This window comes from Chaetodon auriga, chromosome 21 (assembly GCF_051107435.1).
Source record: "Chaetodon auriga isolate fChaAug3 chromosome 21, fChaAug3.hap1, whole genome shotgun sequence".
Classification (NCBI taxonomy): Eukaryota; Metazoa; Chordata; class Actinopteri; order Chaetodontiformes; family Chaetodontidae; genus Chaetodon; species Chaetodon auriga.
In genome coordinates, this window is record NC_135094.1 from 21653422 (window position 1) to 21671180 (window position 17759).

The 17759-nt window shown below is 45.6% G+C and overlaps 1 protein-coding gene across 1 annotated transcript in view; it reads right to left on the reverse strand.

Annotated features, from left to right (window-relative positions):
- pde1ca (phosphodiesterase 1C, calmodulin-dependent a) overlaps positions 1-17759 on the reverse strand; it is a 134342-nt gene that overhangs the window by 58428 nt on the left and 58155 nt on the right. The window contains exons 9-11 of the mRNA XM_076721407.1: positions 14569-14669; positions 14235-14363; positions 875-976 (exon numbers count right to left, since the gene is read on the reverse strand). Coding sequence (XP_076577522.1) covers positions 875-976; positions 14235-14363; positions 14569-14669 — 332 coding nt within the window. The remainder of the gene's footprint in view (positions 1-874; positions 977-14234; positions 14364-14568; positions 14670-17759) is intronic.

The following is a 17759-nucleotide window of genomic DNA, read 5'->3' on the forward strand; positions in this document are numbered from 1 at the left end:
TTGTGTATTTAAATAGGGGCATGGACAGGAAGGGGTCGGGTACTCCAACATGTGCGCTCAATTCCACATTGATTGGGATGTACAAAGGAAATGTGCTTGGATTCATGTGTGCGCACAGATTCATACATCTGGATATTTTTGTGTGTGTGACATTTTCTGGATTTGAGCGTACGTCATGTCTCAGTAGGAAATCCACGCAAGTCTTTGTACATGAGGCCCCTGGATTTCCCCATCCTCTTTGCTTAGCTCAGCAGTTATCCAGAAGTACAGACATCTTGGCTTCCTCTCCAGCAAGGTAACTTTTCTGACACCTCCTGCTTAATACCGAAAAAGTCAGAAGGGTCATGAGGCCCTACTTTCACGGTCTGTGTTCATACTGAAAATCAAGCTCAAGTGGGCTTTTGCCCCTCTGCTCCATGGGAGGTTTCCATCTGCCCTGAGCTTGCCTTGGACACCTGCTTTACCGTTTGACAGGGCTGGCACTCCTCCACGGGATTAAACTTCTGTCTGGTTAACCTACTGACACCATGTAGAGATGAGAATGGCAGACATTTCTTTTATCACCAATTAATCATCAAGGAACTTTGCAGCAGTGACAACTTTCACTCAGCTATTGGAAAAAGTCAAATTAGACTGCATTCAGCTGAAATAACGTCACTACAAAAATATTGTTACAATACTACAAAATCTTTTTTGCCAGAAGTAATAACTGAAATGAATATAAAGGTGATTAAAGCCAACATTGCCTCATGATTTGATAGTGTCAGCATCCTCACCAAGATGTTGATATATATGAAGGACCTGGTGCCTATTTACAACTTGGGTCGATATCAAGAAAACTGACACTGACCCAGAATTAAAATCCACTACTCACGTCTCAGGCTGCTGCAGGAGGCTTTTCATGACTTTGATCTGCTGGAAGTGGCAAGACATGTCAGTGGCCAACACCATCTCCACTACCAGAGCCCGTAGTTCTCTGAAAAAGTGAAATATTTCAACAACCATTAGATGGATTGCCATCAACATTCATATTCCATTCTGAATGATTTGAATTAACTTTTCATGCAACACCATTATCTGGTCAATAGTTAAAGTCATTCAATACTTTGGTTTGGAAAAAAGAAAAGAAAAAAGAAAATAGATTAAAATTCATTAATTAATCATAATTTGTGATTTGCATTTAATAATCAAGATTCTCTTAGGCCTCTGCACACAGGACAACATTTTAATGTCAGCCTATTTTTCCTCTAAAATTCTTTCTAAAGTCACAATTTGTGTGGCTTTAGTATGCTGGGGGTGCATACACTGTATGTTCAGCTGAGTCTTTCAATTTGGCCTACAATTGAAATCTGCAAAGCATTGGATTAACAAATCTTATCCACTGTGTTCACATACTGAATTATTGTAGTTCTATAACACAATCTTAACAATATGGAGAACAATAGCTTACTATATACAATTATGATATATTTATGTATGTGATATATGCGTGTATTGGGAACAGATAGTGTACTGTATGTATGCAATACATCATTACAGATGCAAGAATAATGGAAGTATGACTAATAGTAGTAGCAGTTGCAGTGGAAGTCAGGCAGGGCCATGGCAGGAGCTATAATCCACAATCCAGGTTCACCCACGATCCATTGGAACCTGCAAGACAACAAAGCACAAAAACTCCGGGAAGGAAGCTAAGTTAGTAACATGCTTTGATAGGACATGAAAGCATGCAGGTGGAAAGGGAGAGAAGAACAGAGGAGCTCGGTGTATCTTTGGAAGTCCCCCAACAGTCTAACCCTATAGTATATACTGCTCCTTCTGCCTCAAGTCTCCCTGTAGCAGAGAGACTCATTTTCGTGCCCAGAGATAGGAGGTGCCCTATCTTTAGGGGAAGGACAGGTATAGGGTTGAGTGAGTGGATGGAGGAGGTGCAAGCGTGTATGAGGGCTCGGCATTTATCCTGGTCCGACCAGGCGTTTTTCCTGTTTGACCATCTAGAGGGAGAAGCCAGAGATGAGATCAGGTATCGCCCCAGCGCGGAGAGAGAGGACCCTGCTAAAATACTTGCCATTTTAAAGGAGCTGTATGGGTGCTCTGAGTCCTATGTTGCCCTGCAGGAGGCCTTCTTTTCTAGGAAGCAGCAAGAGGGAGAGACTCTTCAGGAGTTCTCCCTTGCTCTGATGGCACTCATGGAGAGGGTGAAGCAGTGTGCACCTGCTAGAATGACAAATGCTGAAGATCTTCTGAGAGACCAGTTTGTCGAGCATGTGTTGAATGGTTCCTTGCACCGCGAGTTGAAGCAGTTGGTGTGTAGGCAGCCTAACCATACCTTGTTAGATGTGAGGGCAGAGGCAATCCGATGGGAGTGTGAGGGGCTACCTGGTGGTGTGAGAGGCCGCAGTCAATCTGTCCTCGCAGTGTATGGTGTTCAATATGGTGTTCAAGGTGGCCCCCAGAGTGCTGCCTCCTCATCAGCATCTGAGATAAGTCAGATGAGAGAGATGTTGGCACGTCAGCAAGAGCAGCTTAATCAGCTTGTGGGAAGCATTGCTCAGCTGCAGAACTCCTATCAGCACCGTCGTCCACCTCGTAGCGGCCCCCTAATCTGTAGGCGTTGTAATCAGCCTGGACATTTTGCAAGGGAGTGTGATGGGGTGCGTGTTCCTCCTCGCTTGCAAGCCCCCTCACAACCGTCTTGCCATCTTGACCGGCAGTCTCGTTCCGCTTCGGTGTCGGAAAACTAGAGCCCACTGAACTGCAGAGCCTCAGTTTGGGTGGGGCCGCTACTGGCTCAGAAGCTGTTTCAATCAGCATGGACGCTTCCACACTGATTTCTTCCTGTCCCCATTTAGATGTGGACATGGGTGGGGTGAAGGTTCCCTGTTTGGTAGATACTGGTTCCATGGTGTCTACGGTGTCTGAGAGCTTTTTCCGCCAGCATCTTGAGCCCTGGGGCCAGGAGCGTCTCCGCCCATGTCATTGGTTGGAGCTTAGAGCTGCTAATGGTCTGGCAATTCCTTACATCGGCTATTTGGAGCTGGAGGTGCAACTTTGCGGCAAACTGATGCCCCACTGTGGTGTTTTAGTTGTGAGAGATCCCCCTGAGGCCCCTGTGTCTCTGAGGCCCCTGGGCAAGTCTTCTCAGCGCTGCAAAAGTGTCACCAGGCTAGCACTCAAGCCTTTCGGGACACTCCAGGGAGAGTGAAGGTCAGGGGTAAGAAGTCCTGGGGGATCCCTGGAGGTGTCCTGAAGGTCGTGGCCACCACATGCTCTCAGCAGTACTCCGGCTCTACAGTACCCTTTGAGCCATTGGACTCTGGTTTGCCTGATGGGTTGCTTGCTTCCCCTGCCCTGGTTCAAGTCATCAGGGGCACAGCCTATATACCCATCCTCAATGTTGGCTCCACTGATGTGGTGTTGCATCCCCGCACTGTGGTTGGCACACTGGACCTGGTAAACGTTGTCAGTCTTCCTTCTGGCGTCACTGAGGTGCCCTCGGGTGTGGCCACCGTGTCCTCCCAGACAGCTTCTCCTAGTGTGCAGCAGCAGGTGGAGAATTTGGATCTGTCCTCCTTGTCTGCAGAGGAACAGGGGCGGGTGAGGTCTTTGCTTAGGCAGTACACCCCTGTCTTCTCAGCTCACGAGGGAGATCTGGGCTGTACCAACCTCATTTCCCACGACATCCCCCTGGTTGATGACACCCTTGTTAGGCAGCGCTATAGGCGTATTCCACCCTCAGAATATGAGGTTGTGAAGGAGCACCTCAACCAGCTGCTTTCATCACAAGTCATTCGGGAAAGTAGCAGCCCTTACGCATCCCCTATCGTGTTGGTGAGAAAAAGAGATGGGAGCATTCGCATGTGCGTTGACTACAGGCAGCTTAACAGTAAGACCCGAAGAGATGCCTTCCCTCTGCCACGTATAGAGGAGTCTCTGGATGCTTTGCATGGTGCTTGCTGGTTTTCCACCCTGGACTTGGCCAGTGGTTACAATCAGGTGCCTGTCACCGAGGCAGATCGGCCAAAGACTGCCTTCTGCACCCCGTTTGGCTTATTTGAGTGGAACAGAATGCCTTTTGGACTCTGTAATGCTCCCAGCACTTTCCAGAGGTTGATGCAGCGTATCTTCGGAGACCAACAGTGCCAGTCGTTGCTGTTGTATCTGGATGATATCGTGGTCTTTTCCTCAACGATAGAACAACACCTTGAGAGACTGAAGGTGGTGCTGGGGCGCCTTGAACATAAGAACCTTAAGGCCAAGCTCAGCAAGTGCTTTTTCTTCCAGATGGAGGTACACTACTTGGGGCATGTGATCTCTGGCGACGGTGTCGCCATCGATCCAGGTAAAATCGAAGTGGTAGCCAATTGGCCGATTCCCACTACTGCCTCGGAGCTGCGTTCCTTCCTTGGTTTTGCCAGTTATTACCGCCAATTTGTGGAGGGCTTTGCCAAGTTGGCAGCCCCTGTGCATAAGGTGGTGGCTGAGTGTGGGGCTGCCAAAACTGGTAGGAAGTCTGGTCATGGGGTCATTCGGTGCTGGACTGCTGAGTGCCAACAGAGTTTCAATGCATTGAAAGCTAAGCTCACCACGGCACCAGTGTTGGCTTATGCCGATTTTGCCCTCCCGTTCATTCTGGAGGTTGATGCAAGTCATGGTGGCTTGGGAGCAGTGCTCTCACAATCACAGGCGGGCAAGGTGAGGCCGATAGCCTACGCTAGTCGGTGCCTGAGCCCCACAGAATGAAACATGGCAAACTACAGTTCCATGAAGCTTGAGTTCTTAGCCCTGCAAAAATTTCGGGAGTACCTGTTGGGCAATAAGTGTATTGTATACACTGACAACAACCCCCTCAGTCATTTGTCCTCTGCCAAGTTGGCGGCCACAGAGCAGAGGTGGGCAGCCCAGCTAGCCTCGTTCGATTTTGAGCTTAAGTACTGGTCGGGGAGGAGCAACACAAATGCTGATGCGCTCTCTCGTCAGCACCAACCTGGCCCCTCAGATATGGAAACTATGCTCTCCGGTACTGCCATACCTAAACCATTGCAGCAAGCTTTGGGGTTGGAGAAGGCTGAGGCAGCTCAAGCAGTGATGGTAACCATGCCACAGCACACCCCCTCCGAGCTCCATGCCTTTCAACAGGCTGATCCTGTTATACAGGAATTGTGGGAATTCTGGAGGAACAGGCGGCGTCCCAGTCGGGAAGAGCGGGAATGGCTGTCTCAGTCCACACTGGCTCTGCTTCGGCAGTGGGACCGCCTGGTTGAGAAGGATGGGGTCCTGTATCGCCAGGTGTTCCGCCCCGATGGTGCTGAAGCTGTGCTCCAGCTTTTGTTGCCTGGTGCGCTAATTAGTGAGGTGTTGACCCAAGTTCACCAGGAGCATGGGCACCAGGGAGTGGAGCGAACATTGGCACTCCTACGGTCCCGATGCTATTGGCCGGGTATGTCTGCTGAGGTGGCCCGGTGGTGTCAAACCTGTGAAAGGTGTCAGGTGGCAAAAGATGTTCACCCGAAAGCTGGCAGCCATATGGGGCATCTGTTGGCCTCGTGCCCTAATGAGATTCTGGCCATTGATTACACCAATCTAGAGCCTGCCCAGAATGGTGTGGAAAACGTCCTTGTTCTGACAGACGTTTTCAGCAAATATACCGTAGCTGTCCCCACCCGGGATCAGCGTGCTGCCACTGTGGCCAAGGTTCTGGTGTTGGAGTGGTTTTACAAATTTGGTGTCCCTGCTCGGCTACATTCTGACCAGGGGCGGAATTTCGGAAGCTCTCTCATTCAGCAGCTATGCAGTTTGTATGGTGTTGCCAAGTCACGCACTACACCATACCATCCAGCAGGGAATGGTCAGTGTGAGCAGTTTAACCGCACACTCCACAACTTGCTGCGTACACTGCCTGTGTCCCGTAAAAGGGATTGGAATGCGTGCCTACCCCAGGTCCTCTATTACTATAACACCACTCCCCACCAGGTGACGGGAGCATCTCCTTTCTTCCTGATGTGTTTGGTCAAGAGCCTAGATTGCCGGTAGACTTCCTGTTGGGTCGAGTTGAGAGTCCTGTGGGTGGGCCTGTTCATGAGTGGGTGCAGGAGCACCAGGCCAGACTCCAGGTAGCATTTGAGAGTGCAAGGGAACGCCTACAACAGGCTGCAGATCGCCGGAAGAGAGCCCATGACGAGCATGTCAGAGATCTGCCACTAAATGAAGGGCAGTTGGTATTTTTGCGTGACTTCAGTGCAAGGGGGCCCCACAAGACCCGAGATCGATGGAGTTCCGTACAGTATCGACTGCTGAGGGCTCCTAAACAAGGTGGCGCAGTGTATATTGTTGTGCCAGTAGACGACCAGTCCAAGGCCAGACAGGTCCACAGCACCATGTTGAAGGCTGTGGTTGGAGTAGACTCCCCTAGCCATGCCCCTTTACCTAACTCGCCACCGGCAGAAGAGCCACTCTCTGAGGATGAGTGCTTGGCTGATTACGACTTGCTTGTTCAGCAGCAACCCTCTGGGCTTACTCAGGTCGTGCCTTCTACCAGCTCCGCCACAGTGACTGAAACTACGTCCCAGGCCCCAATGCTACCACCTGACCTTGACTGTTCTCGGTGTGGCCCTTCAACAGTTCCACCCATTGGAGCTTTGACATCTGTGGCTGTTCCTCCTGTCAGTGGTCCTGGCCCAAGCCACATGGTCCTGCGCCGGACCACACGATCAACTGCTGGCCATCACCCTAATGTCCACCGCCTCCCACGATCTGCTGGGGACGTGCAGGTTGCCAGTGCTCCTGTTCCTGTGTCTAATGCCGTCTCAGCTCTGTTTAGACCCTGGAACTAGCTCGTATTGTTAGCATTAATTCAGCCATCATCGGGACGACGATGCAGAAAGGGGGGGTAGAATGTAGCAGCATAGAAATATTGTTTATCCATCTATGCATTGCTGCACGTAACGAACCGGGCGATGGCCAATCAGGGTAACGAGCAGCGTATAAAAGCGACAGCTCGTTCCCCGGGTCCGTCCTCTTTGCACTTCACCTGACGCGTCATTTCCGGGTCAGAGGCTGTCAGCCCTCGACAGGTATGGCTGCTCACTGCTTCTCTTTGCTGGCTGGTAGGCTATTCCAATTCTCCCATGCTAACGGTAATGGTGTACTCCTTAGATTGCTTGTGTGCCACTTCGTGCCTCCCTGTGTTTACTCCTGTGCGTGGCCTTTGTGTGGTAAGTATCCTCTCTCTCTGCACTGACGTTATGGTGCTTGCTACAAAGTGGCTAATGCTAGTATGATTGCAGGTTAAGAGCTCTGGTGACTGTCTGCAGCCCTCTCGCTTCCTTCGTGTGTGTGTGCGTATGCCCATCTTTATCAACAGGTGAGCATTTAATTTCGTCTTTAGCCGCATCATTATCAGTTTTCTTGGCTTAGCAATGCTAACGCTGTTCTGATTAGGTCAAACGGCGATCAGGCCGCTATAATCAGCTGACTGGGGCCACTGCTGTTTTGTCTCCACAAGAAGTTCCCTCCTCGTTGCTCTGGCGAAGCGAGTGGTCTTGCCACGGCGGCTCGGCCGCGGATTTAATAAAACTTTTTAACCGGGGTTTCGTCCCTTCTTAACCGTATGCATGCGTGCTTCCCACTCTCCCTACCCCTGCGTTATTTACATTAGATTTATTTGGTTGTATTTTGTTTATTTTGATTTTGATTTTGTGTTCATTTTTTCATTCCATTTATTTAGTTACTTGACTTAGTTTGATTTCAATTGTCTCCTTTGTTTCTTATGTTTGCTGGGTTAATTTGAGGGGTTTGTCCCTTGGTATTGTTTGTTATAAGTTCTAATTTAAACGACTTATTTTGTATATCTTTGGTTAAGAGTCTAACTTTGTTTGAACTTTGGTTTGATTTTGAATGATTTTGTTGGTTTCTCTTCTTCTGTTGTCCCAGTCCCGCTAATTTGTTCTCCCCCTTTTCAGCTGCTGGAGGCCGGTGGTGGTGACGGTGCCGGTGAATGGTGGTGGTGTCCTCCGGTTTGTGTGCTGTGCTCCCCTGGGATTTGGTCACTTCACTGTCCATCACGTGTGTGTGTGGGTGTTTAAAGTTGGTGTTGCTTTCTCATATTTGTTTGGCTCACTCCCCCTTCACTAGCACTCGCCCACCCCGACGCCTCAGCTCCTGATCAGGTCCCCTTTTTCCTCCTGGTGTGAATGGTTTGCTTTTTTTTTTAAACTACAATTTAATAAACTTGCTCTTAACCTTGGAACCACGTCTCTGCCCATCAGTAGAACGGACCTGTGTGTCTATTTCCCTGGGTGAAATTCCCAGGGTGGCGTTGTCGTGCAACTGTTAGTGTATTGAAGTGTGTACAAGCATACATACGAAGAAGAAGAATCAGGGGGAGAGACATTCCCCTTTATTATCACACAACATGCACATGCTGGACACTGCACACGAAGGTGAAATTTGTCTTCCGCATTTCTCCCATCCTGGTCGTCCTTCCTCCACGGCAGACCAGGAGCGGTGGGCTGCCATCCAAGCGGCGCCCGGGGACCCAATTCCGTTTTGTCACCATTGGTCAGGTGGTGATCTTCTTGCATGTTTTTAGTGGGGGTATGTTTTACGGAGGATACCCCAGGTGAACACGGGGAGAACATGCAAACTCCACACAGAAAGGCCCTTTTTTTTTTTTCTTGAGCAGCAGGCACCGAAGGCATGATGGAGGGCACACCCAGTGCCCGCAGCGAGATTCGAACCCGGGACCTTCTTGCTGTGAGGCAGTGTTGGCACCGTGCCACCGTGCCACAGTATACAGTATTCTGTACTCTGATCAATCATCACCTCCTACTCTCCCTCGCCACATTATCAAAAAGGAAAGTTTTAAGCCCTCTCTTAAATGGAGAGATGATGTCTACCTCTTGGACAAAGACTGGAAGAGGAGCTTGATAACTAAAGGCTCTGGCTCCCATTCTGCTTTTGAAGACTTAAGGAACCATAAGTAAGTCTGCATTCTGGAAACGCAGTGTGCTAGTGGGGTAATAAGGTACTATGAGCTCTTTAAGACAAGATGGTGCCTGACCATTTATAGCTTTGCAAGTAAGGAGAAGGATTTTAAATTCTATTCTGGATTTAACAGGGAGCAGCTAATATCAGAGAAATATGATTTCTCTTCCTTGCTTTTGTCAGAACACGTGTGGCAGCGTTCTGGAGCAACTGGAGAATATTCAGCCACAAATAGCCTGATAGTAAGGAACTGCAATAATCCAACCTGGAAGTTATGAATGCACGGATTAGTTTTTTTCTGCATCATTTTGAGACAGGATCGGCCTGATTTTTGCAATGTTACCTAGGTGAAAAAAGGCAGTTCTTGAAGTTTGTTTTACATGGGAGTTAAAGGACATATCCTGATCAAAGATAACTCCCAGATTCTTTACAGTGGTGCTGGAGGCCAGCACAATGTCATCCATAACTTCGATATCATCAGGAGTGCACAGAGGAGTCATCATTAATGTGTAAAGAGAGTGATCTGAAAAGTAGGATTTAAACCATCTTATTGCAGTTCCCTTAATGCCAATGAAGTGTTCCAGTCTCTCCAATAGGATACCATGGTCAATGGTATTGAATGCAGCACTAAAATCAAATAAGACTAGTACAGAGACAAGTCCTTTGTCTCATGCAATTAGAAGGTCATTTGTAACTTTGACCAGTGCTGTCTCTGTGCTATGACGCAATCCTGACTGGAAATCCTCAATTAAACTATTGTGTAGAACAGTGTTTTTCAACCACTGTGCCACGGCACACTGATGTGCCGCGAGATACTGTCAGGTGTGCCGTGGGAAATTATCCAATTTGTGTGCCTGTGTGGTCTAGCGCCTGGCAGAGTAATCATGTAGTACTCTTCCATACCAGTAGGTGGCAGCAGCAGGTAGCTAATTGCTTTGTGCTTGGAGACAAGCGAATTAGTGACGCATGGATGCAGCGACAGGTGTTGTTGACGGTGGCATTGTGGATAGCAGGACGACGGTGAAAGTGATGGATAAGTTTTTGAAGAGGAAAAATGCTGACTCTGAACTGGGCCCTGGACAAAATCCGGACCCAGATGAAGGCCCTAGCATGAGTGGAGGTCAAAAGAAAGCAAAGACGGTGATGTCGAGCAAAGTTTCTGGCGCGAGGCAATACAACGAAAGCTATCTTTCATTTGGATTTACTTTTACCGGAGATGCAATGGCACCGACTCCGTTGTGCTTGGTATGTGGTGAAAAGCTCTCCAACAGTGCTATGGTCCCAAGTAAGCTTAAACGCCATCTCCAAACGAAACACCCTTCACTTCAAAACAAAAATGTGGAGTATTTTGTTCGCCTGCGTGAACACACGGAGAAACAGGCAACTTTCATGAGAAAAACCGCAAAGGTAAACGAGAGAGCCCTTAAAGCTAGCTACCACGTCGCTGAACTTGTGGCTAAATCAAAAAAGTCCCACACTGTGGCAGTGCAATTAATACTTCCCGCCTGCAAAGCCATTGTAAATGAGATGCTCGGACCCGAAGCGGCAAAAGAAATAGCCAAAGTCCCTCTCTCAGATAACACAATTTCCAGACGTATTGATGAGATGTCTGCAGAGATTGAAAGTGTGGTTTTGGACAAGATCCGTATCAGTAATAAATTTGCGTTGCAACTTGATGTACTACTGATATAAGTGGACATGCTCAACTCTTGGCCAATGTGCGTTTTGTGGATGGAGACACAATCAGAGAAAACTTTCTATTTTGCAAGGCTTTGCCAGGAAAAACAACAGGAGAGGAAATTTTTCGGGTCACATCAGAATGTCTGGAAAAAGGAGGACTTAAGTGGGAAAACTGCACGAGTGTCTGCACTGATGGAGCTGCAGCCATGGTCGGGCGCACCAAAGGCTTTGTAAGCAGAGTGAAGGAAAAAAACCCAAATGTGATCATTACGCACTGTTTTTTACACCGCGAAGCCCTCGTAGCCAAGACTTTACCAGCAGACCTTGTTCCTGTGTTGGATGATGTTGTGCGCATGGTAAACTTTGTGAAGTCACGACCTGTGAAAAGTCGCATATTTGCGGCTTTGTGTGAGGAAATGGGAGCGGAGCATAAAGCCTTGCTGTTTCATACGGAGGTCCGATGGTTGTCGCGCGGCAAGGTGTTGGCCCGTGTGTATGAGCTGCGAGAGGAACTTAAAGTGTTTCTGACAAATGAGGGGTCCGATTACGCAAAGCTGCTTGCAAGTGATGAGTGGTGTGCAAGGCTGGCATACCTGGCAGATATTTTTCATCATCTGAATCAACTGAACACACGAATGCAAGGCCGAAATGAAAACCTGCTTACAAGTACAGATTGAATAAATGGATTCCGTTCAAAGGTGCAACTCTGGCAGCAGCATGTGGAAAGTGGCAATCTTGAAATGTTCCCACTCACCAATAAATGGCAAGATGTTAATACTGCTGCACTGTGTGAGATAATAGTTAAACATTTGAAAACTCTTGAGGAGAAGATGTCATTTTATTTCTCTTCAGCCTCCACGGAGTGCCTTGACTGGGTTAGGGACCCATTCAGCTCAGCATCAGCTGTTGGAAAGGACATGACTTTACAGGAGCAGGAGGAACAAACTGAACTGAGACAAGATGGTGGTCTCAAGCTAAGCTTTGCTGATCTACCCTCTGGACAGTTTTTGGTTGGCAGCTGCCAAGGAGTTCCCCATGCTGGCCAACAAAGCTATTTTGACATGCTCCCATTTTCCACAACATATCTGTGTAAGGTGAGCTTTTCAAGCCTGACTGCTGTAAAAACTAAAAACAGAGAAAGACTGAGAGCTGTGGAGGAAGAGCTTCGTGTGTGTCTTTCATCGATTCCTGCCAGGATATCAGCTCTGTGTTCATCCAAACAGGCCCAGGTTTCACACTGAGTGAGTATAAATATGAAAGATTATAAAATACTTTTTTCTTTGTGTTTATTTGATTCCTATTCAAGACTTTATAATATAATGTCATTCTTCAATGTTAAAAAAAGCTTATATTAACAACATAACACTTATGTTGTTAATATAAGCTTTTTTTTTTTCACATTTTCAGCTGGTGGTGTGCCGCGGGATTTTTTTAATGAAAGAAATGTGCCTTGGCTCGAAAAAGGTTGAAAAACACTGCTCTTCACCACAGACTTCAACTATTGCACAGAGACCTGCCACCTTCAGACGTCTTCTGATGATGCGATAGTTGGATGTATCAGTAAGGACGATGAGGATGAGTACAGGGCTGCTGTGGACAACTTTGTCACATGGTGTGAGCAGAACCATCTGCAACTAAACGTGGCAAAGACTAAGGAACTGGTAGTGGACCTGAGGAGAACCAAGGCACCGGTGACCCCTATTTCCATCTAGGGGGTCAGAGTGGACATTATAGAGGATTACAAGTACCTGGGGGCACATATTGACAATAAACTGGACTGGGCAAAGAACACTGACGCTCTCTACAGGAAGGGCCAGAGTCGTCTCTATTTTCTGAGGCGACTGAGGTCCTTCAACATCTGCCGAACCATGCTCAGGATTTTCTATGATTCTGTGGTGGCTAGTGCTATTCTCTACACTGTTGTGTGCTGGGGCAGCAGGCTGAGGATGGCGGACGCCAACATACTCAACAAACTGATCGGCAAGGCCAGTGATGCTGTGGGGATGGAGTGTGACTCTCTGACGGTGGTGTCAGAGAGGAGGATGCTGACTAAGCTACGGACTATCTTGGACAACGTCTCACACCCACTTCATGATATGCTGGCCAGGCACAGGAGTACGTTCAGTGAGAGACTCATCCCACCAAAACTCAAGACTGAACGCTACAGGAAATCATTCCTGCCTGTGGCCATCATCCTGTACAACTCCCCCCTCTGAATGACCCTTGGACTTTTCACTGGCTGTAGATCACACATATTTATACTGATATTATCTGATAGAAATTTGACGAAATTCAATTTTGCACATCCTTCTGTATGTACTCTGTGTTAGGATGGTGAGTGGGAAGGAAAAGAAGCGCTGGGGGGAGTCCTGTCTGTCTGCGCCGCCCAACAAAGTGCTCCTCCCCCGGGGAGTCGGACGGCGCATCAAGCAAAGACCCTGGGGGGGGGGGTCCTCGCCAAGCGAGCTGAGTGCTTTTTTTGTGTTTTGTGTCTTTGTCTTATTATTTTAGTCGTGTCCTGTATGTTAGGTTGTGTTAGTTTGTTAGTTGACATCAGTAAATCAGTAGTAAATCACCCGCAAACCGTGGTTCAGCCCAACACGCAAAATTCTAGATTGCACAAACAAATTAGTAAACGCAAATTAGGACCTTAGTAGATCCGGCCCTAAGCTCCTCTGTTCTTCTCTCCCTTTCCAACTGCATGCTTTCATGTCCTACCAAGGCATGTTACTAACTTAGCTTCTTCCCTGGAGTCTTTGTGCTTTGTTGTAACACAGGTTCCCATGGATAGTGGTTGAACCTGGATTGTGGATTATCGCTACATCTCCTGCCATGGCCCTGCTTGACATATACTGCAATTGCTACTACTATTACTCATACTTCCATTACTATTACATCCACAGTGCTGTATTACGTACAGCACTATGAATGTGTGTTACATACACAATCTGTAACCAATACGTACATATATCACATACATAAATATATCATATATGATATACTATGCTGTATATACTACATATAGTTAAGAGAGTTCTATTATTGGAGCTGCCACTGTTACTGTGATTGTGTTTCTCTCCCTGTCACTCTCTCCGTCTCTCTATAGACAGTGAGAATGTGTCTCTATACTGAAAGTGTCCTGATGCAACTTCTGTTGTGATTTGGCAATATATAAATAAAACTGAATTGAATTGAATTGAATTGAAAGCAGTCATATCATCCCAACAACAAGTTTTTTCTTCCTGGGCTCCATAGGTTTATCGCTAAATATCTGTGAAAATAATGACACATCATCCTCAACCTCATGCTTTATGTTATTTGGCACATTAAACTAAGATGATGAACATGGTAAACATTACTTGATAAATATCTGTATGTTAAAATTGTAACTGTGAGCATGTTAGCATACTGATGTTCGTATTTAGCTCAAATCATTGCCGTACAGCTGAGAGACCTTTGTTTGATTTGTTCCATCAGTTGAGTGTGGCAGCCTCACAGAGCTGCCATTGTGACTCTTGTTGATATATAGCCAGTAAAAAAGCCAAAATATGGAGACTGTCTCCTCTCACCTCCAGTCATCTTTGGAAAGATTAGAGAGGATGTTCGCTTCATGATCATCCTGTAGAAGACGATAGGCAGCGCTGACATGGTGGTTCTCCAGAACAGCCCGGTCATTGTACAACATTGCTGTGTCTGACCTGCAAATCCCACACAGCTACATTCATCATAAGGCTCACTTTTTGACATATCTCTAGGTTTTAAATGGAAATAACAATAACAAAATGAACAATGACTAGTAGTGCAAGAAGATGATTATAAACATATCAAAAAGCCCCCAGTTTCATCATTTCCTGAGCAACTGCAGTGATTAAACTGATATAAATAATGCTGGGTGGGAATTACCTTGTCTGAATATGGAAGTTATTGGTTGTCCCTGTATGTTCATAGTCATGAATGGCAGCTGCAAAAATTACAGCAAAGATCTCCAACTCAGTTAGCCAGTGCTGAAAGAGACAGAGAAAGGCGACATTTTGGAATAGAAACACATAAGACAAACATAGGGGGTTGCATGAGATGGAGTCTATTCTGAATGTCCAATCAGCATTTCAACGTTGCCTGAATCAACATTGTGGATCAAAGTTGAATCACTGTTGAATTTTGTTTTGATCTTGCAAAGGGAACTAACATTAGTATTGTAGTATTTTTTTCCACATATTACCTTAGAATGAATTAAGGTCTTGCATCTACATTGAACTAATGTTGTATTAAGTATTGATTTTAAAATCTTGCAACTTGAAGTTTTACTTTTCAACACTAAATGAACTATAGATAATTTTTCATTGTATCCATATACATGCATTCAATTATAACCTACTTTGCAATGGGATCCATATACATGACTAACTGAAGCTGTGTTTTTTTAAAAAGTTTTGTTTTTTTAATATATATATGTATATATATGTGTATGCAGCTTGCGAGCTTGAATGTAATCAAATGGCAACCGTGGAAAAATAGATTGTGGGCCCTCCCTGAATACCTGCTAAGTTAGGTTGTTACTATTTATTTTTCATAAATGTAAAGACATTCTTTCACAGACATGGTCAGATTTCCAAACTATTTAGTATGGTACATATCTAAAGTGCGGAAGTGGGATATGTTCAGTTCAAGTCTTCTTCAATACAGCACAATGTTCATTTTGTAAATGATGGTCCCATGGTCCCATTTAGAATAAATTAGACAATAAGGCAGAGTATCCTCTAGTGCAGCTTGTCTTGAAGAATCAATGGAGATTACAGGAAAACCTGTTGTGGCACTCAGTGATAGCAAGTGGCTGTGTGATTTGGCCTTTGTGATGGGCATTACTAAGTACCTGTCAGAGCTGAACCTCAATCTCCAAAGTTCCAGCCAGCTTATCGGTTCTCTACTTTCAAATGTGAAATAATTTAAAGCAAAATCAAGGCTGTGGCACGTGAGACTGGAAAGGGGTGTAGGGGAAATACCTCTAAATTAATGTTACATCCGTTAATAAGAGCCGGGCACCAACCTTCCTCAGCCAAGAAGGATTTTGTATATCGTGTCTTATAATGCTGATCTAGTGAACGAATGAACCAACAGTAGATCAGTCTGATAATCTAAGGCGTAAACTCTCAGTACAGGGATTGCTTATATCCAGCTCAAAAGGACACCGTCTGACAACGACTTGTATGCAAAAAATTATTTATTAAATACAATAATGAAATGAATATGAATCATGGATGATGCGATAGATTATATGGATGAGGTAGATTAACACAAACACTGCACAGAGGAACTTATGGCAAGAGAATGGTAAAAATTAGTTTGGCGATAGTGAGAAGTAGGTTTTAAAGGGAAATGGGGACGCGAATATGAAGTTAATTTGTTGAATGAACGATTTGGAGAATTTAAACAAATTGACTATCTCAACCTCACGGACCAACTCTTATTCAAAACCGCTTAAGTATGCCTACTTTGTCAGCGACGTTCCTGTAGAGGTCTGCCCCGAACTAACACGAAGAGGCTCCGCGTCATCGTCCGTCACTCTGATCTGCACAGCGGTCTGCCGGACAAATCAAGGGAACCACTGTTGAGAGCTGGTGTCGGACAGGGATGTCTCGGGAGCTGAGGGTCTTCGGTGTCGGTTACAGACGAGGAACGGCTTCCGATGGTTATTTAGTGGGTCAGCAGCAGGCTACAGGTCTTCGGTGCGGTCAGTTAGTTGTTGGCCGTTTGGCAAGGCTTTTGATTACTAATAATAAGATTGAGAATCTCTTCAATGGCCGGTTGAAAATGTCTTCAAAATTATTATTACGTGACTAGACTTTAACAACAAAAATAGGAATTATGCGGCTTGGCATGGCGAGCAAAAATGAAAGTTTCACGAAGATTAGAAAAGTGCATTTTCTGCAGAATTAAATCAGGCCACTCTGCGTAGTTGTGAGCAGCAACAAAAAGACTGAGAAAACGACGGAGCAGAAAAATACTTGAAAACTAAAGACAAAGAACTTAACACAAACTAAGACAGAACTAAACTAAAACAGAACAAGACTAAAGAAAAACTGAACGAAAGAAAAACACAACTAAACTAACTGAAAACAAAAACAAGACTGAACTCCGTTGCGCGCGACTAACTTTATCATCGCTCCAGGGTGTGTCTAACCATGTGGGATGGTTCGCAGACGCGCAACATGATTTCATTTCACAGAGCGAGAATTAATTAATGATTCATACGAGGGCTCATCTGTTTCTCATTATGGTCAATCGAATATATTTTAAATGATCAATTTTCAATGGCACTTCAACAACAACATGCGTGTTCACTACATGCATTAGACAATTCTTATGAATAATGACAACATTAAACAATGAACATGGTAACATTTTCTAATACTAATCCTAATAAACATGATGACTAAGGGTATAACAACTTTAATATGATGAAGGAATAAAGAAGGGCAGGCTATATTTGCCGAAATGATTATCGCTATTATGGTTACTTATTAATAAATGTCTCTCGCTAAGCACATTCAACCTAACCGCTATGAACCTCTAGATGGCAGTATGGTTCCATGGTAGAAACTCAGAGAAAACCTTTGAAATAGTTAAATTCACAGTTTCGTCATCCTGTAAGTTAAAAAAACCAGGAAAGCATTGTTATTGTCCAGATCACGAGCTTAGCAATGTAATAACATCTACAGTTAAATCAAACATAGAGATTTGGTTAATTTGGTAGGTTAAGCAAAAAGGCACTCAGACATACAGAACAGTTTGCTTCAGGAATGTCTAATTTACAACCCATCAGCATTATCTGCTTTGAGACATGGCATTTGTCCATCCAGGCAGTTTTATTGTCCTTAACTCCCATGGGCTATCAAGAAAGAGTTAGCACCTCCATGAGAACGGCTTGAGCAGATGTAAATTTGAAGTAAAAGTGTTATCAGTGACTCTTGTTGCCCTGAAAGAGTGTGAGAAGATGTCTCTAAACCAGACATCCTGTCTCTGCCTGAGTTCACACCTTCCTGTGAACCTTCCAGATGGTCAATAACTCTTAAAAGTCTGATTGTTTTATCACTACA